The sequence below is a fragment of the Gorilla gorilla genome, chromosome 1 (assembly GCF_029281585.2).
Source record: "Gorilla gorilla gorilla isolate KB3781 chromosome 1, NHGRI_mGorGor1-v2.1_pri, whole genome shotgun sequence".
Taxonomy (NCBI): domain Eukaryota; kingdom Metazoa; phylum Chordata; class Mammalia; order Primates; family Hominidae; genus Gorilla; species Gorilla gorilla.
The window spans coordinates 46,991,855-47,012,240 of record NC_073224.2 but is presented as its reverse complement, the minus strand read 5'-3'; the positions used below and the strand labels follow the sequence as shown (position 1 = coordinate 47,012,240).

Genomic DNA, 20,386 nt, shown 5'->3' with positions numbered 1-20,386 from the left:
TGGCCAGGCGCCGTGCATCATTTCTGTAAATCCCAGCACTTTGGAAGGCCAATGCAGGAAGATCACCTGACGTCAGGAGTTAGAGACCAGCCCGGTCAACATGGCAAAACCCTGTCTCTACTAAAAATACAAAAATTACCCAGGCATGGTGGTGCACACCTGTAATTTCAGCTACTCCAGAGGCTGGGCCACAAGAATCGGTTGAGCCCAGGAAGTGGAGGTTGCAGTGAGCGATGATCGTGCCACTGCACTCCAGCCTAGATGACAGAGCAGGACTCCCTCTCACAAAGAGAGAAAGAGAGGAAAGAAAGAAAGAAAGGAAGAAAGAGAGGAAGAAAGAAAGAAGAAAGAAAGAAGGAAGGAAGGAAGGAAGGAAGGAAGGAAGGAAGGAAGGAAGAAATCAAGACAGAAATTGAGAAAGAATTATTAATTTTAAAATAATGAGAGTAAAATATTTCATGCTAACCTGAATTACATGTTTTAAGAAAAACAGTCTGGGTGCGGTGGCTCACACCTGTAATCCCAGACTTTGGGAGGCCAAGGCAGGTGGATCACTTGAGCTCAGGACTTCAAGACCAGCCTGGGCAACATGGCAAAACCTGGTCTCTACTAAAAATACAAAAAATTAGCCAGGTACATTGGCATGCACCTGTAGTCTTAGCAACTCAGGAGGCTGAGGCAGGAGAATCTCTTATGCCCCAGGGGTGGAGGTTGCAGTGAGCCAAGACTGCACCACTGCATTCCAGCCTGGGCGACGGGAGCGAAACTCTGTCTCAAAAAAGAAAAAGAAAAAGAACCATATTTTCAAAAACAAAATTAGTGACGGGAGTGTCATTGCTTTACACTTTTGCAAATATTTTTAATGCCTGGCTGAAAAAAAAAGACAGCTAGATTCTCAATTTGCTTCTGTATTCAATCTATTGGTTTAAACATAAAGAAAAATTCAGTTTCACACAAATATGTCATTAGAAAAAGTAAGACTTTGCTGATCCCTTAAAAGGGTCTTGGGGATTCCCAAGGTTCCTCAGAATCCCCATGTTGAAACCTGTAAATTAGTATGTGCTATAAATTCATGTATTAATATGAGCTACAAGCAGCTTGACACCACCAAAGCATACCGCACCAGGTGGAAAGAGATGGAGCACAACCTCACCGGCCTGTGTGACATCTCACCCTACCTTGAAGATGGCTTGAGCAGAGAAAGAAAGATGATGGGAGAGTATGGAACAAAACTGAGAAGTTGCAGTGATGTAAAAAAGATTTCCTAAGCTCAGCCCTGCTCCTCACGTCAGACATTGTACCTGGATTTTTCAATCTGTGGTCAGAGCTCCTGACTGGTAGTCATTTTCATTGACAGAGTAGGAACTTGGGGCAGACAGCTGTGCATGTGAGGTGGTTTCTGGTCCTGAACTAAATTGAGATCATCTCACTCATTTGTTTGACAGTCATTTGATAAGTTCCAACTCTGTGCTGGGCCTTGTGCTACAGGGGCAAAGAGCATTACAGTCCTAACTCTTGAGGAGCTCACAGTCCAGCCATGAAGACAGACATGTAATAAATAACACCAAAACAGTATAATAAGGCTATAGCAGCAGTGAATAAAGGATGATGCAGGAAAAAGAGAAAGAAGGCAGCAATTATTCCACCTGAGGTGGAACAGGGAAGGCTTTAAAGGAAGGAAACCTGGCCAGGCATGGCAGCTTATGCCTATAATCCCAGCACTTTGGGAGGCCAAGGCGGGTGGACCACTTGAGGCCAGGAGTTCAAGACCAGCCTGGCCAACATGGCGAAAACCCGTCTCTACTAAAAATACAAAAGTTAGCTGAGCGTGATGGTGCATGCCTGAAGTCCCAGCTACTCAGGAGGCTGAGACACAAGAATTGCTTGAACCCAGGAGGTGGAGGTTGCAGTGAGCTGAGATTGTGCCACTGAACTCCAGCCTGGGTGACAGAGCAAGATTCTGTCTCAAAAAATAAAAATAAAGGAAAGAAACCATTTTAGCTGAATCTTGAAGGATGAGTAGGAGCTAACCAGTAGAGAAGCAAGAGTAATGATGAGGGAAAAAAGCAGAAAGTAAAAGAGTGTTTAAGGTAAAGGAATTGGAATGATTACAGGCCTATGTATGGCAAAGAATTGGGTATAGCAGAGTATGGCTGAAATGAAGGTATGCCAGAGTAGTGCCAAAGAAAGGATCTCAGACAGGTCTTTAGAATTATGGGTCTTAAACTTTTTCTGTTGAACAAGGTATCTCACACTTGAATAATGCATGGACCCATTTTTAAAGGAAACCCATATATGTATATATATAAAATCAGAGATCCTTTAGAATGCATGCTACCCAGCTTGAGAAACACTGCTATAGGTAATAAGCTCAGTAAGAATGGAACTATGCTTTATTGAGGTATAAAGTCCTACACTTAGCAATGTCTGGCTCATCCTTAGAAGGTATGCAATTACTATCTGAGGAAATGACTTGTGAATGATCAGATCTGTGTCTTAAAAGGTTCTGTAATTTCCAACTGGATGCAGTGTCTCACACCTGTAATCCCAACACTTTGGGGGGCCAAGGCAGAAGGATCACTTGAGTGATCAAGACCAGCCTGGGCAACATAGTGAGACCTCATCTCTACTAAAAATAAAAAAATTAGCCATGCATGGTGGTACACACCTATAGTCACAGCTACTTGGGAGGCTGAGGCAGGAGGATCGCTTGAGCCCAGGAGGTCCAGGCTGCACCACTGTACTCCTGCATGGGGTAACAGAGCAAGACCCTGTCTTGAAAAAACAAAAAGAGGGGGGAGGGTTCAAGGATTCTCTAACTTGTAGCAATAAGAACCCTGGCTCCAAGCAGGGGTTGGGGGAGTTGAGACTCTTGTAATATCCCAGGTAAGACACAACCAGAGCTTGAATCAAAGCAAGCTTTGTGGGAATGAGGGGGGATATATTAAGAGACATTTCTGGGTTTGTCTCCAAGGAGGAGTTTCACCCCATGATCCAGCCCAAGAGCAGAAGTTCCCTTGGTTGTGGTTTCCTCCCTCCCTTCTTCTCACCCCTCCCAATCCTCACCCTTCTCTTCTTTGTCCCTCCTCCCCACCAACCCCCTAGCTTCCAGTTTTAAAGAAAAACAGTCTCAGACTTTTTCAGTTAACAGCTATTGTTTCCCCTAAAATAAGGCAATTCAACTCTCTATCTCTTCCATGAAAGCCTCAACTCCAATAAAAGTATAGCCCCAAACTGTGGTATCTGGGAAAAATAATTGGAAGAAAGTGGCCAGAACTGGTTCAGACCTTTATTTTTGCCATTTGACCTTCATAAATTTGAATTTCCAACTTCACATGCTGAGAACTTACCACAAACTCCCTATTAGAATCCCAAGGATCAGCTCCCTCCGCTGGCTTCACCTCCAGATGTCTCTGGGCCTTTTGGATACCATAGGTTCTGGGGCACTATTGAGACTCCTGAGGAGGGTCCAATCTTCAGGGCAGAAACAGCTCTACTAGCAGAGAAAGCAAGCTTTCAATATTGTGCAATACAAAAACGAGAGCAGGGCAGCCTTGGGTTTGAAGATCTGTGTCCTGGAATTAAGATCTTGAGATGACAGCGCAGCGGGGATTGGCTGAAGCCCTAAGCAACCTCTACTAGAGCAGAGAGATGAGCTGTGGGCTGGTGCTTCTGTGGTGAGGTGGTGGTGTTTCTGGAGAGCAGATCAGAGGCAGGGGAAAACCACGCAGAAGCAGGAGCTGAAGACCTCAGACCGGCACCAGGTGTGTATGGCCTCCGCCTTGCTCCTCTCTTCACTGGGGGTTATATGCCCTCTGAGCCCTCGGCTCCCGGGGTCTAACTGCCTAGAATGTCAGCAGTAGGCCTGTAAAAAGTGCTTCTTCCCACATACTGTAACACTGGGCTTCAGTGTGGGGGACCCTGGGGCTCAGACCAGGAAACTACATGCCCGATTTGCAACAACTTGGCTGCGACTTTTATGACGTTTTGGGGAGTCCAGAAAAGCAGAGCTGTGGAAAGAGGTTTCATTCAAGCTCCAGACTTGGGTGGCCCTTCATCCCCACTGAAGTGGCTATGGTAAATTGTCTTCCGTTGCAACACGAATGGAAAAGTAATTTGGGGTTGGGCCAATACAAAAACAGTTGAAAGAGGCAAAATATTGGATTAAAGCCATACTATGGAATGGGGAGAGAGGAGGTACCCCAAAAGGGTAGGAGACTGGGAAAATTTTAAGAATATTGCCTTAGGCCTGTTTCCTTCCCAAAATATAACAAGATAAACCTTAAATTTGGTAGGTTTGATTACATTCTGCATAGAAAGAGTTTGGGCAAAGGCAAATGTGTGGAACCGGAAGATGTGAACCAGAGGAGGTAGGTGTAGAGCCAGTTGATTTCAGGACCTGTGGATTGACAATGAACAGGCCACAGTGGAATGCAGCCGTTTTACCAGTTACTTCAAAGCTCAAACAGTAGAAGTCTTTGTCCACGTCTTCCATCGGTCCCAAAGCCCTCGGCTTATTGTAGATGCCAAATCCCTGACTCTCTGCTCTCCCTCACATGAGACGTTAGGAAAAACATTAATAGCAGGAGGCACTTTAAAAAATTATTTTTGGCAACGCTTTTTGCTTTTGCAAGCCCCAGCTGAGTAACACAGGAAGCTGAAAGGGTGGGGGCACCCCCTGGCTCCCATGGTTAGAAGAATAAGCCAAACAAGATCAAAACAGGAGCTGCGAGATACCACTTCCTGCCTCCCCCAGGCACCCTGAAACTCACTGAGGGAGGCGGACCTCAAAGCCGAGCCCCCTCCTCTACCCCCAGACCGTTACAAACCGGAAATGTTATAAGAGATGGAAATGTCCAAGCCATCTGGCTGAGAGAGCCCATGGCGTCTCGGGCCTAAAGAGAGGTGGAATTTCAAGACCTCACAAGCGTCCCACTTGGCCTGGTTGGAAAAAGCCAGAGAAAAGATAGGAAAACCGGTCACTGCCTTTTCTCTGGAAAACTTGCTCTCATTGATGGCTCCCCCGCCCCCTCCCCTACACAGATACACCCTACACAAAACTCCAGGCTGGAAGAACAAAACCCCTACCTGGGCAAAAGGGGCAAGTCTACAAAGGGAGGGGACAAAAAAGTGGCAGGGAAGCTGTAGCTACTATGCTGAAATACTGAAAAACCGAGAAACAGATTGGCTCTTCATGCCGGCCTTGCTCCCCTCTCGCCCTTGAGATTAGCATCTTTCTTGGAATGTCGAAAATACCATTAGGCAGCCCCAGCTTATGAATAAATAGAATGTGACTTTCTGGGAAGCTCCCTTACACCCCCTGCCGCCCTCACTCTGCTTTAATATCTCTCCGTTTCTTGCTTTCTTAAAGAAGTTCTCATCTTGAGTCTAGTATGTACGTGTGCATGTGGAAATGTATGTATGTAGGTGGAGGTGTGTGTGTGGAGATGGAAGTGTGTATGTCCAGATGGAATTGTGCTTATGCATGTGGAGGTGTGTGTGTGCAGGTGGAGGTGTGTGTGTGCATGTGGAGGTGTGTGTGTGCAGGTGGAGGTATGTGTGTGCATGTGGAGGTGTGTGTGTGCATGTGGAAGTGTGCGTGTGCATGTGAAGGTATGTGTGTGCAGGTGGAAGTGTGCGTGTGCAGCTGGAGGTGTGTGTGTCCAGGTAGAATGTGTGTGCATGTGGAGGTGTATCTGTGCATGTGGAGGTGTGTGTGCAGCTGGAAGTGTGTGTGTGTAGGTGGAGGTGCGCATGTGCATGTGAAGGTGTGTGTGTGCATATGGAGGTGTGTGTGTGCAGGTGGAGGTGTGCGTGTGCAGGTGGAGGTGTGTGTGCAGGTGGAGGTGTGCGTGTGCAGGTGGAGGTGTGCGTGTGCATGTGGAGGTGTGTGTGTGCAGGTGGAGGTGTGCGTGTGCAGGTGGAGGTGTGCGTGTGCATGTGGAGGTCTGCGTGTGCATATAGAGGTGTGTGTGCATATAGAGGTGTGTGTGCATATGGAGGTGTGTGTGTGCAGGTGGAGGTGTGCATGTGCATGTGGAGGTGTGTGTGTGCATGTGGAGGTGTGTGTGCAGGTGGAGGGGTGTGTGTGCATATGGAGGTGTGTGTGCAGGTGGAGGTGTGCATATGCATGTGAAGGTGTGTGTATGCAAGTGGAGGTTTGTGCATATGGAGGTGTGCGTGTGCAGGTGGAGGTGTGCATGTGAAGGTGTGTGTATGCAAGTGGAGGTGTGTGTGTGCATATGGAGGTGTGTGTGCATATGAAGGTGTGCGTGTGCAGGTGGAGGTGTGCATGTGAATGTGAAGGTGTATGTATGCAAGTGGTGTGTGTATGCAAGTGGAGGTGTGTGTGTGCATATGGAGGTGTGTGTGCAGGTGGAGGTGTGTATATAGAGGTGTGTGCATGTGAAGGTGTGCGTGTGCATGTGAAAGTGTGTGTTTCATGTGGAGGTGTGCGTGTGCAGGTGAAGGTGTGCGTGTGCAGGTGGAGGTGTGCGTGTGCATGTGGAGGGGTGCGTGTGCATGTGGAGGTGTGTGTGTGCATGTGGAGGTGTGTGTGTGCAGGTGGAGGTATGCATGTGCATGTGGAGGTGTGTGTGCTCAGGTGGAGGTGTGCGTGTGCATGTGGAGGTGGGTGTGTGCAGGTGGAGGTGTGTGCGTGCAGGTGGAGGTGTGTGCGTGCATGTGGAGGTGTGTGTGCGCATGTGGAAGTGTGCGTGTGCATGTGAAGGTGTGTGTGTGCATGTGGAGGTGTGCGCGCATGTGGAGGTGTGCGCGCATGTGGAGGTGTGCGTGTGCATGTGAAGGTATGTGTGTGCAGGTGGAGCTGTGTGTCCCTATGGAGGTGTGCGTGTGCATGTGAAGGTGTGTGTGCATGTGGAGGTGTATCTGTGCATGTGGAGGTGTGCGTGTGCAGCTGGAGGTGTGTGTGTGTGCAGGTGGAAGTGTGCATGTGCATGTGAAGGTGTGCATGTGCAGGTGGAGGTGTGTGTGTATATGGAAGTGTGTGTGTGCATGTGAAGGTGTGCGTGTGCATATGGAGGTGTGTGTGCATGTGAAGGTGTGCATGTGAAGGTGTGCATGTGAAGGCATGTGTGTGCAGATGGAGGTACGTGTATGCAGGTGGAGGTGTATGTGTGCAGGTGGAAGTGTACGTGTGCATGTGGAGGTGTGTGTGCGCATGTGAAGGTGTGCGTGTGCATATGGAGGTGTGCATGTGCATGTGAAGGTGTGTGTGCAGGTACGTGTATGCAGGTGGAGGTGTATGTGTGCAGGTGGAAGTGTACGTGTGGTGTGCATGTGGAGGTGTGTGTGCGCATGTGAAGGTATGTGTGTGTATATGGAGGTGTGCATGTGCCTATGCAGGTGTGCGTGTGCATGTGAAGGTGTGTGTGTGCAGGTGGAGGTACGTGTGTGCAGGTGGAGGTGTATGTGTGCAGGTGGAAGTGTACGTGTGCATGTGGAGGTGTGTGTGCGCATGTGAAGGTGTGTGTATACGGAGGTGTGTGTGTGCATGTGGAGGTGTGTGTGGCAGGGAGGGGAGTGTATTAATCTCCTAGGGCTGCTATGACAAAGTACCACAGTCAGGGGAACTTCAAAAACAGAAACTTATTTTCTCATAGTTCTGGAGGCTAAAAGTCTGAGATGGAGGTGTCAGCAGAGTTCGTTTCTCCTGCCGTCTCTCTTCCTGGCTTACAGATTGCCATCTCTCTCTGTGTCTCCACATGGCCTTCCTGCAGTGCCCTGATCTCCTCTTTTAATAAGGACATCCATCATATTGGATTAGGGCCAGCTTAATGGCCTCATTTTAACTTAACCACATCTTTAAAGACCCTTTCTCCAAATATGGTCACATTCTGGGGCACTCGGGGCTTAGGACTTCAACATAGGAATGTTGAGGAGATATAAATGAGCTCATAACCGAGGGCAAGGGAGGGAATAAACATTCTCCCGGGAGGGGAGACTGCGTTAGCCTCACTGGCCTACATTTTACAGGGAAAAGTCCATGTACAAGACTGAGAAGAGGTGAGGAGTGCAGAAGTGCCTAGACAGGGGAGGGAGATAGTGAGCGAAAGGGTAGCTTAGAAGCTTTCCTTTCGGGGCCCCCCTGCTATGCTACCCTGAGCCATTTGATAAAAATCGAGGTAAAAAGAGGACTTGAGGCCAGTCTTATTCTTTCTTGTCCTAGTCCAGAGAAACAGGAGAAGATCCTCTTCTATCCAGCACCCTTTGTCATCTTTGCTCCTGCTTGCCTCCTGAAAGAGTTCACTGTTTGAGCACCAACTATGTGCTGGGCAGTAGGATAGGAATATAGAGTCAAACTCTTTGCAGACTAGATTTTGGCCCAAGCTCATTAACTCATCCCATTTGCTCCAGGGACAGCTTAATGAAGACAAATTGAAGGGGAAACTGAGATCCTTAGAAAACCAGCTGTACACCTGTACCCAGGTAAGCATTCTGAAGGATACTTCCATCTCAGGAATCTAGAATTAAATGAGAAGAATGCTTTCGAACCTCAATCTTACTTTCGAGAAACACCACCAGATAGAGAATAACACACCCATTCCTACTTACCCAGTTCTGGCTTGGCCACTTACACTTTAGTCTCTAATTCACTAGATCACTGTCTCCATCCTTCTTCCTCTCCCCTTCTCCTAGTATCCTTCTCTTTGCACCCTGGAGGAATCCCAGCACTAACCAGTTTGTCAGCTCCAGGGGAACCTTGAGAATACCTGACACTGTAGGGAAAGGCCCTTGGTGAAGATTCACACCACCCGGACAGCCCTTTACACATCCTAATCTTTGAACAGATGAGTTAGATGTTATAATGAAGTCTTAGAAAATTATTTTCATTCCATGGGTAACTTTTTTCTGTTTTTTCTAGCAACCCTGGAAGAATGTAAAAGCTCTTTTACTTGGCTCTTCTGTAACACAATTTTCCAGCATTAGTAATCTCTTGATTGGCCTAATCTTGGTTTATAAGAGATAGAAAGAAATCAGCTTTCACATTTGAGAAGTGATGGATACCTGACAGGTGGGAAGATATCAAATAAGAGAATGGGGTGAAACAGGCAGAATTCTCCCATCTGGAGTTAGAGAGAGAAGACAGTCCTGGCCACATTGATGGCGTCTTACAGGGGAAGAGAGTTTATGGAATCTATAAGTTTCTTGGTCCACAACTTTCATTTTTTTCAGTATAACTTGCTTTGTCAGGACTAAATAATGCCAACCAAGTTCACAGGAGACTAATATATAATCCAGAATGCCAGTCTATTCATTTTCAATAGGGAATAACACATAACCAGTGCCCAGCATGGATGGTCATTGGATGTCCAATAACTGGGACATCCCCTATATATGACCTCAACCAGGTTAATTCCTGGATCTGGTTTTTAATGAAAGTTCCAAAACTATAAGACCCACTCAAATTTAAATCCAAAATTTCAGACAATTCCAAAGTCAAATGGAAATGATTTCATATTGATCCCTAAATTGTTGTCATCTGGTCTACTGCTTACACAGTGGGTAATCCAGAATTGACAATAAAATCTGCCTGCCTTCTCCGAAATCACAGGGCATCAAGATGAAAGAAAGGGAGAAGGCAAGACCCCCAGTGAATTTGCAAAGCTGCGCTGTGTCTCCTTAATCCTGCAGCCAGGAGGAATTTTACAATGCAAATGTATTAATTTTAAAACATGAAGTTCATTAGGCATTGTAGAGAAGCTACAATGATTTTTTTTTTAAGCAGCAGCAGTATGCTCCCTCCCTGAAGGAGTTTACAATCCAGTATGAAAGACAGATGAGTCAATAGAGTAGAATAATAGAGGCATGCAGGGGATACTATGTGAACACCATGAACACTAAGAAAAGCTACCTAATCCATAAGACATTGTGGGATGGGGGTAATTGGTCAATTTATCAGAACTGATGATACTGGACTGAATCTTGAGTATAAGTAGAAGTTAACCGGCTGTAGGCAGAAGAAGCTACATGGGTAAAGGCAGAGCCCCAAAAAACAGAGTGCTGGGGGATCTGCAAACATCTCAGCTTAGGTGGAAGTAGCATGGGATGAAAGTCTAGGCGTGTAAGAGGAGCCATGACAAGGAGTTTGGATGTGATTCTTAGTATGCTGAGAATCCATGGAGAGATTTATACAGGAAGTGGCAAGATCAGATTTGCATTTTAGAAAGAACCCTCTAAATGCAGGACTGAAAAGGGACTGAAGGGAGGCAAGATTTGAAGAAAGGGAGGCTGTTGCATTAATCCACATAACACTACTACTACAGCCTGAACTAAGGAAGCAGCAGTAGGGATAGAGAGGAGACAGATATGAGCTGTTAAGGAAATTGTCAAGGCTCAATGACCAACTGATTAGTGGGAGGAAGTGAGAGAGAAAATGAAGATTGACTCCCTGGTTTAGGGTTTGGAAAAGCCTGGATGGATGATGATTCTGGTCACTGAGATAGGAACCCCAAGAAAAAAGAACATGTTTAGAAAGATGAGTCCTGTTTAGACATGTTGGATTCCAAGAGCTTGTGGAAGGCCTCGGATATAATGCCCAGCAAGCCTAGGGCACTGTTTATTATGCCCCCCACTCATCTCTCATTGCCTGAGGGACTCTTCTTGCTAGCTCTACCCTAAAAGAAATGGCTCACTAGATTACTGGTATCTCTGCCTGGGGGAAGAACCAACTTCTTTTCATTTCTGTATCCCAGCTCAGGATTTGGCACACAGAAGCTCAATGTGTATTTGTTGAATTGCATCAAATTTACAGAAATACTCCCCTCGGGGAATGAAAAAAGTACTACTGGAGATGGAAGACCAGAAAAACAGCTATGAGCAGAAGGCCAAGGAGTCACTGCAGAAAGTGCTGGAGGAGAAAATGAATGCAGAGCAGCAACTACAGAGCACACAGGTATGGGGATGCCACATAGACATGGGGCTGGAGACTCCAGGCAGCTTGGGGAACAAGGGAGCCAGCTGCACAACTCCCTGGAACCCTCTCCTCTCTGATCTCCCTCAGCGATCCCTGGCCCTGGCAGAGCAGAAGTGTGAAGAGTGGAGGAGCCAGTATGAGGCTCTGAAGGAGGACTGGAGGACCCTTGGGACCCAGCACAGGGAGCTGGAGAGCCAACTCCACGTGCTTCAGTCCAAACTGCAGGTACCAGGCACTGGGGGTGGGGAGGGAAGACAGGGTATGGGGAGGAGGGATGGTGATGAAAGAAGCTGTTCTGGATTAGGGACTCCAAAGGCAGCTGACAGCATCTGGCTTTCAGTTCCTCAGTCACCACTACTTTGTACCAAATTCACTGTTTTGGCTCTGAAATCTAATTTTGAGTTTAGCAAGGATGTCTGCATTGCTCATGCAAATGAACTAAGCGTTCATTGGAATGACACCATCACCACCCAAATGAAAAGAACTGGCTGGAATATTCATCAGCCTACTAATGTCATCTCCCAACCCACTCTCCAAACTCCATCCCAAAAAAGCATCCAGTTCAGAATTGCCCACTGTTGGCACAGAAAGAATGTCACTAATTTATTTACAGGTGAGTACTAACACTTTCTGCCAATGTGTATTTTAAGCAATTACATTTAGCAATTACAATTAGACTCTTGGCATCCTCAAGGGTTCCATCATCTTCAATCTGTCCTAAGCCTCAGTTTCCCCATCTCTAAAATGAGGATAATAGTACCTACATCATAAGGTGGTTCTGGGTATTAAGTAAGATGATCCGTGTAAAGCACTTAGCACAATGCCTGGCACACAAAAGCACTCAGTAAATATTAGCTATTATTTTGCATAGATTTATTTACCTGGTTTGGAATTTTGAGGATCCACCTCAAAAGCTGATCTTTGTAATTTTCCTGAAGCAGGGCTCAGAACAGCCCACTTGATAAGAGACAGAGTATGTGAGTCTTATCAAAGGAGTGAACCCAGCTGGTCACTCTGCATGGTATCCACAGCTCAACCTTTGTTGTTTTCTTCTTCCCATCACCTATAAGGCAACTCCTATGAAGATTTTTGTGAGGGGTTTTTTAACTTTAAATCTTTGTGGAAAAAAAAGACCCTAACCAAAAAAAAAAACCTGATACTGCCAGAAGTAGAAAAAAGAGAAAATGAAAACATCCAGAAAACTAATGACTTTGTATTCCTTAATTTGGTGATTTACCAAAGTGTCAAGACATGACTCCCACACCAATGACAACCACTTAAATTTCCCCTAAAATGGCAGATTTTTTAAAGTACTGGGTTTCCTAAAGCAATTCTTATTTTATATATTCTAATTTATGTACATGAATGTGTCACTTAGACCTGTCACTAGAGATGGTTTAGAAAATAAACTTACACTGCACATGCCTCAGTCCACTTCAAAACTACTGGCAAATGCCTGTAGTCCCAGCTACTCAGAAGGCTAAGATGGGAGGATTGCTTGAGCCCAAGAGGTCGAGGCTGCAATGTGCTATGATGGCACCACTGCACTCCAGTCTGGGTGACAAAGTGAGACCCCATCTCTAAAAATAAAAATAAATAAATAAAAGACACGAGTTCCTTGTGAATATCAAAAGTCTAATCTGCTGTTATAAATGTGAGGAACAAAGCAAAGGGAAGAAATAGGAAAAAAGAAAGACTTCTCTATTTTCTCATCTCCCTAACATTCCTTCTATCTCTAAAATTCCAGACTTTTCTACATTTTCCTCTTCCATGGTACCCGCCCCCCAACCTCCACCCCAACACTGACCTCCTTCTATATCGGCCCCTCCTCCTCCTTACAGGGAGCAGATAGCAGGGACTTACAGATGAACCAGGCCCTGCGATTTTTGGAAAATGAGCACCAGGAACTGCAGGCCAAGATTGAATGCCTGCAAGGGGACAGAGACCTGTGCAGCTTGGATACCCAGGACCTACAAGGTACTCTTCTCCTTGGAGGCCTTGAGTGCATGGCAGCCATGGCCAAGTGAGCTAAGAAAAAAGAAACTGAGTTAAGAGAAAGGCTTCAGCCTTTTATTTGTTTGCTTGATTGGTTGATTGGCTTTATAATCTCATTTTACCTTGAGGGAGAGGCAGGACTGTTTTAATCATCCAAAATTGAAAATTAATTTCACTGTAGTAGATAGAGTATCTTGTTGTCTGAGCTCTCTTTTTTAGCCCATCCCTCTGGGCCAGATCACAGCTGCTCCCACATCAGTCACATATGTCAAGGCCACAGTCCTAATTTGAAAGGGAAAGGTCAGTTGAAACACAAGGCATAGAGAAAGTCTCTCAGTCACACCCTCTGTGTCCACTGATAGAGAGGACTAGATAGTGTGTAAACACAAGCCTCAATGCAACCCAACATTGTTGATGCACAAAACCTGAGGTACTTGGCTTCTGGTTTACCTCTTCAGAACTGGGACACGAAGATAGAGCAACTTCCAATAGACACACGTTAAAGACCACGACAAGACAGCATCTATTACTAATTTCCATCCTAAGTACTGAGTTCATTAAGTCTTGGGTTCCTTTATTTTGGCTTGCATTATTGCATTTTCAGATCAACTAAAAAGGTCAGAGGCGGAGAAACTCACCCTGGTGACCAGAGTACAGCAGTTGCAGGGTAAGTTCGCTTTCCAGATTCTGAAAGTCCACAGGGTTTTCCTGGGGTCCTGGCCCACGAAAGGCACCCAGAGTAGGGACTAAGGGCCCAGTCTTTGGCATATGCTCTAACTCTGTGCACTTTCAGACCCTCTTCTTGTAAAGTGAGGTCATTTACATAGCTCTCCATAAATTATGTGTTAGTCTCTGTTCTTTTTTTTCTACTTTTCTCCTTCCATGCCAATGACACCACTTACATTTCCCCTAGAACTGCAGATTTTTTTTAAATACTGGGTTTCCTAAAGCAGTTCTTATTTTATATATTCTAATTTATGTATATGAATGTGTCACATAGACCTGTCACTAGAGATGGTTTAGAAAATAAGCTTACACTATACGTGCCTCAATCCACTTTAAAACTACATATTGGGCCCAAAGAGGAAAAGGGACTTCTCAGAAGAAAAGCAGTTTCTGAAAAGCTGGAGAACCTGACTCAATTAATACAGCTGCTGGTTGCCCACCACTTTAACCTCTGACACCTGATAGAGAAGCTTCATGCAAACAGCAATGATTATTAAGAGAGCAAAGCAACCACAGGGAAAAGGGAAAATCTTCAAGCAAAGACTTGAAGATAGAGACATGGTAGGGGGAGATATAAGGATGCTATATTCATAGCAAAGTACCACAGACTGGGTGCCTTGAAGAACAGAAATGTATTGTCTCACAGTTCTGGAGATTAGAAATCCAAGATGTCAGCAGGGTTGTTTCCTTCTGAGGGCGTTTAGGGAAAGATCTATTCCAGGGCTCTTTCCCTGGCTTTGTAGATGGCCGTCTTCTCTCTGTGTCTCTTCACATTGTCTTTCCCATGAACATATCTGTGTCCATATTTCCCCTTCTTATAAGGACACCAGTGATATTAGATTAGGGCCCACCTGAATGACCCCATTTTAACTTGATTATCTTTTAAAGAACTTATCTCCAAATAAGGTCATTATTTAAGGTACTGAGGGTTAGGACTTCGACATATATATTCTGGGGGACAAAATTCAACACACAGCAGATGGGAACATATTTAATAACCAAGGTTCTAAGCAAAGTTCTGAAAAGAAAACTTTTTGTAGTAAATATGCTAGCATAGACAAGTTCCTTGTGTTTTTCAACAGGTTTGCTTCAGAATCAATCCTTACAGCTTCAAGAACAGGAGAAACTCTTAACAAAGAAAGGTCAGCAAATTTATTACCACAAATTCTAAGATATTGCTCTTCCCTTACCTGCCTAGAGGCAGCGGGATGGACTACATGACCTCCTGGAGTCCCAGCCAGTTCTGGCAGTCTGTTAAGTCCGGGATGTGTGGGAGCTTTTTAAGGACTGATCATTGGCTCTGAGGACACTTCAACTAGTTAGCCTTCTATCCTGAGGTATATAAACTGTGAAAAAGGGTTTCTATTCTCTCTGAAAGCACATGTCTGTGTTGAACATTTCAATAAATTTATTTTGAACTCAGGATTTCATGTCAATTTTTACACACTTGATTTTCCAAATCACATCCAACTCCCCAGCCCCAAACCACATAGCAGGCCAGAGTCAACTCACTGTCAGCCCTAGAGAGTCTACTGTCCATGTTTCCTGAGAATTCACTGTGTATACAGAGGGGCAATAGCTCCTCACCTGTCCACTACACACGACCTTTTGTTTTCTCCTCACAATCATTGGGCATAATATAATAGATAAGGCAGAAATTTTTATGCCCACATAGTATGGATAAGAACATGAAAGTCTATGGTGACACAAACTAACAACACAGCTATAACAACAATCCAAAACTTCTGACTCCTAGTCCATGCTCTTTTCACCAAGACTAAGATTGCAGGGTGGCTAAAAAACCATCTTTAACCATATGAAGATAAATTTTAGGATATGACTGCCATCTTCACAACTTTCAAATGAGGACATCAGGGAAAAGGGATTGTATTAAAGCATTTACCAAACTTATTTGACAAACTAGGAAGAATGTGACATACAACCAATGAAATTCAATTAAGAAGTATTCACTAAAACTATCTAGCACTAGATAAGACTGGGGATACAAAGAAAAGATCCCAATCTTGCCCTCAAGGAGCTCAGATTCCAGCTGTCTGTCCAAGCTTAGCAGGGGCCTACTGGAAGTTAACCTTTATGTCAGAGAATGCCATCAGTCTAGCCAAGAGCACGCCCTCCCAAGTTCCCTCCCCTCTCCCCACTCCTAGTGGTCTCACCCTCAGGGCCCTTCCTCAGAGGTGTGGGCCTCACTGTCACCAAGAATCTGGCTGCTTTTTTAGATCAGGCTTTGCCCGTGTGGAGTCCAAAGTCCTTCCCTAACGAAGTGGAGCCTGAGGGTACAGGGAAGGAGAAAGACTGGGATCTCAGAGACCAGCTGCAAAAGAAGACTTTGCAGCTCCAGGCCAAGGAAAAGGAGGTGAGAGGGTGACCTGAGATAGTGAGGGCTCATTTGCGGAATAGCAGAGAAACCTGGGAGGCAGTCAAAAAGCAGGGATTTCAAAGTTTAAGTTGTGAGTGGATAACCACAGACATTCATTTGCCTACATAAAGTGTCTGTGCTTTTGGGCTGACTTGTCAATCTTTTCCCTTCCTTATTTATACCAACTCCTATTCAAGGTTTTATTAAATGATTACCTTTTAGAAAGTCGACCAAAACTCAAACACATTTAATAAAAATATTAACTTCTCAATATGTCGTCCCACATTGAGTATCTTAAGTCTTTATATGTCTCTTAAAGAGTAAAACTCTTCCTTTGTACATACTCACAAACATACACATCCCCAGAAGTATTGATATGCAACTAGCTCCTGGGAAAGAAACTTGTACTAAGGTCACTTCTAGGTCGTTTGTTCTATAAGAACATCATTTTTCGGTGTCTCTCATTTGCAAAGCACTTGCACATAAAGTCATATAAAAGAACTTAAATGTATAAAATGTAAAACTATAATATGCATTACTGTCAATCATTTAAATGAACACATTCCAGACAATGTAAGACAGTCAAAAGACAAACTCAAATCCCTGAGAATGGCTGGGAAGGGAAGATGGTGGTAAAAATTCCAAATCAGTGAAACTTACAAAGGGCAGTCTCCCCTGCCTGGGCTCTGTCCTAGACAGAAGTGACAGTGATGACTTTGGTGATGTTCTCCCCAGTGCAGAGAACTGCATTCAGAATTAGACAACCTCAGTGACGAGTATCTCTCCTGCCTGCGTAAGCTGCAGCACTGTCGAGAAGAGCTGAACCAGAGCCAGCAGCTGCCTCCCAGAGTAAGAGGGTCTCTCCTTCCCATAAAGCCCTGGATGATGGGACAATTCCTTCTTTAACCAAGTTTTGCACATAAAATGTATCAGCCCACGCCAACAACTGGCCATCCTGTCCCACCGTGCTTGGTTTATACTATACTGACATTATGGCAACCATTGAAAAAAACACTGGCTCGTGCATCAAAGCCCAACTTTCACAGAACTCTCAATGCCAGAAGGAAAGACTTACTCTTAGCTAAAGTATGAAAGGGTGTTATTTTAGCTGATGATAAGCATGGTGGCAAGAACAGAAGGACACAAAAGTACTGGGGAATACAAAGAAAGAATATAATTTTGCTGGGTTATTTTCCACCCTTCATTATTCATATCAGTATTTATATATCTAGTCCCTGATGGATACGGCTCCCTGGGCCAGAGAACATTGGTTAAGTGGTTTTATCCCAAGACAGGTGACAAAGTGGGAGACAGAGTAAAAAGCTTTTTCTCCACCACCAACCCAGCGTTTTCCACTGGGCTACAGTAGGAAGAAGAAAGATTTTTGCCTATATCTTTTCCAATCCACTCATGGCCACTTTCTTCTGTCTCCCTGTCCCCCTACAGAGGCAATGTGGGCGATGGCTCCCAGTGCTGATGGTGATGATTGCTGCAGCACTGGCAGTGTTCCTGGCCAATAAAGACAACCTGATGATCTGAATAATTTGTGACAACTGCCTTGGGTGAAAATCAGAAGCAAGCAACTCAACGAAAAACTCAGAAGGTTTGGATACATTACAGCTTGGGTTTTCCAACTGACTTAGGATTTCTGACTTTTTATTATTTTCTTAACCTACTGTAAATAAACTTCACCTGACCAGATTGTACCTCAGAACTCTCAGTTTATTCCTGAATGGTGTATTACATTAACAAGTATCACATATTTAAGCATACTGGTGGTCTACTCTCCTCAAATTCAGTTGGAGGCATATAAACATGCAGAAAAGCCCCCAGCCCTACTTTCCTAGCAGGCAGCACCCACATAGAGCAGGTATATTTACAAGATTACCATGCAAGAGTGTTTGGCTTGTCTTCCATCACCCTGCTTTTCCTCTATCATCTCCTTCCTTCTATCTTTTATCCAGTGAAAATGAAATCATCTCCACTAAGAGGACTTCCTAGTATAGAAATGGCAAGTATGTACTATCTACCAATTTGCTACTAGCACCACCATTACCTATTTACATGCCCTTTGCATTTGTGGCCAACTGATTACAGCATTGTGCCTTAGTATACTCAAGACACTTGGAATTGGCAGTTGAGATGATTATTTGCCATCCCCAACCTAGAGATGATCATTTACTGAGTACCTTCTATTTGGGAGGAGAGTTAAAGTCAGAGGGCCACAGCCGGCAGTGTGACTATCTCAGAGGAGATGCTGAGATCAGCAAAGTCATTCTGAGTCCTAAATCGGGTTCTGAGGTCCTTCTCCCAGGTGTTTAGAATGTCCCTCAGGCCTGGGAACAAACTCTCTGGGACACTAAAGGAATAGAGCAGGATTGGGGGTTGACCTAGCAACCATGAGATCCGGGCAGTGAATACTCGTAGTGGAGTCAGAGCTAAGCAGTTGTCATCTCCCTGGTTCAGGTGAAAGGTATAGGGAACAGGATAGCCCAGGAGGATCCCAAATACAGTACACAGATTCCAGTCTGAGGAATGGAGCCTGCTGTAGGAGACTGCTAGAGATAAGTCCCTCTGCAGCCCCTGCAAATGTGTGATGATCTCAGCCACGAGGGCCTTCAAGTCCTGAAGCTGGTCCAGGGAGCAGACAGAAGGGTGACGCTGGCAGCTGGAAACATCCACAAAGGCTATGGTACCAAGCAGCACCTGCTCCAAGTGCTGACATACATGCTCAGGACTGACAATCAGGCTGTTTTCTCCAATCTCAAGGATGTGAAGTCCAAAGGTCAGGAAGCCAAGCCCCTGCAGCTCCTCCAGATAGCTCTGGAGCTCTGATGCCCCTGCACAGTTGCAATCATAGAGCACAGCTGGCTTCAGTCCCCGGGCCACAGCCAGCACCTCTCCAGCTAAGTGAAGGCAGATGGCTTGGGGTGGACTCCGTCTCTTTCCCATGCCAAGGGTCTGCTGAGCAGCTGCCACCAGCAGCTGAGGGCTCGGTGATGACATGAGATCTAGAAGCAACATCAAGAATGGCCTCCTTAGCTAGCCCGAGTTCCCTTCCCTGGGTGGCATCTTTCAGCCAGACACTTGAGGAGGGGCCTAGAAACAAAGCAGGAGCAGGGAATTATTAACAGCCAGCGACACACCAGGAAACCTGCCAACAGCCTTCCTGTTAAATCGCGGTATCTTCCAAAGATTATTCTGTCCCTCCCTGCTTTGAAATGGCGACCCAGCCTAGACAAGATAGTTTCACCGATGCTGCTTGATTTTTCTTGTTGACTTGGTCTCCCTCAATCATAAATTCGTGTGTTTTTCTAGCCTTATAGTTAGATTTATATTCCTTCTGGCTTTTATTCTAAATTTTACCTGTTGCAAATTACGTTCTCTGGTTCAAACCGTAGGGAATTTGGGGCAGAGGCGGAGGCGGGGCAGTGTTTGGCAAAATTCACAGCATTTCGCCCAAAAGCCCTTCTGGGACAGAGCTCCAAGTTCCAAATGTATCCTTTCCACTGACAACTCCCCTACTCTTCCCGCCAGAGAATAGTTATAAGAATAGTAATTTGATTAATATACACCAGAATGTGGACTAACAACCATCTCACCCTGACACATAAAAATGAATGAATGAAATCCGCTAGAACTGCAGAAGGGTAGTATTTTAACTTCTGCTGGCCCCGCCTTCCCTTTCTGTCCGACATCAAGGACTCTCGGAAGATGGGATTTCTCCGATCCACACACCCCACACCAGAGCATGTTATAGTGATTTGCTAAATGAGGCATAAGTCTGTCTCACATACGTTCTTTTTCCACGTCCGCTACAGGTTCGGGGGCTCAGAAACTTTTTGCGGCTTCCTGCCTGCTGCCAGAAAGGCAGCTACTCCCCCACGCCCAGCCGCAAGTAACACTGGAAAACCCGCCTGCGCTGGGAAGACCCTCGCAGCCCTCTCTGCTCCAGTCCGGCAGGCACCTTCTTGCGCATGCGCACCGACTCGAGTGCCGCCCTCTTTCCCCTCATTCCGTGACGTCATCCAGCCTCTCGCGCGCCTCGCGTTAGAATCACTAGCTAGGCAGCCTTACTGCGCGCCGGAAGTTTGGGCCACCGTGCGGCCCGCCCTTTCCGGCCAGACTGAACGCGGCCCCATCTGTCGGCTTAGGAACGGGGAAGGGCGGAAGTAAACGAGAAAAGGCGGAACCTGGTGAAACTGGTTTCCCGCTGCTGCCCTCATTTTGTTTCGCCGAACGTCCTCCCTGTGTTATGACGTCTGGTGTCCCACTTGACTGGGAATCCAGAAACAGGGCACACAGCAGTTAATAAACACCTTTGATTTGTGTCTGTGGAAATACGTTTTGTC

At 45.6% G+C, this 20,386-nt stretch overlaps 2 protein-coding genes across 4 annotated transcripts in view; one reads left to right on the top strand and one right to left on the bottom strand.

Annotated features, from left to right (window-relative positions):
• TRAF3IP3 (TRAF3 interacting protein 3) overlaps positions 1–17,615 on the top strand; it is a 26,510-nt gene extending 8,895 nt beyond the window's left edge. For 2 of the 3 annotated variants that reach the window (XM_055378798.2, XM_004028330.4), the window contains exons 8-16: positions 8,377–8,448; positions 10,775–10,915; positions 11,024–11,161; positions 12,778–12,913; positions 13,536–13,598; positions 14,740–14,799; positions 15,895–16,031; positions 16,770–16,883; positions 17,481–17,615. In XM_055378798.2, coding sequence (XP_055234773.2) covers positions 8,377–8,448; positions 10,775–10,915; positions 11,024–11,161; positions 12,778–12,913; positions 13,536–13,598; positions 14,740–14,799; positions 15,895–16,031; positions 16,770–16,883; positions 17,481–17,573 — 954 coding nt within the window. In that variant the 3' untranslated portion in view covers positions 17,574–17,615. Of the gene's footprint in view, positions 1–3,342; positions 3,765–8,376; positions 8,449–10,774; positions 10,916–11,023; positions 11,162–12,777; positions 12,914–13,535; positions 13,599–14,739; positions 14,829–15,894; positions 16,032–16,769; positions 16,884–17,480 lie in introns of those variants that run through there. The other variant, XM_019030161.4, reaches the window with a different exon arrangement.
• Positions 14,622–20,376, bottom strand: C1H1orf74 (chromosome 1 C1orf74 homolog). Its single transcript, XM_019030171.3, has 2 exons — positions 19,832–20,376; positions 14,622–19,133 (listed from the first exon to the last, which is right to left on the bottom strand). The coding sequence occupies exon 2, from the start codon at positions 19,056–19,058 to the stop codon at positions 18,249–18,251; it is 810 nt and encodes a 269-aa protein (XP_018885716.3). The 5' UTR covers positions 19,059–19,133; positions 19,832–20,376; the 3' UTR covers positions 14,622–18,248.
• Positions 20,377–20,386: the final 10 nt, after the last annotated feature.

Bases quoted from the DNA above. Each gene is read 5' to 3' on its own strand.
- C1H1orf74 (XM_019030171.3), bottom strand. From the start codon at position 19,058: ATGTTGCTTCTAGATCTCATGTCATCACCGAGCCCTCAGCTGCTGGTG.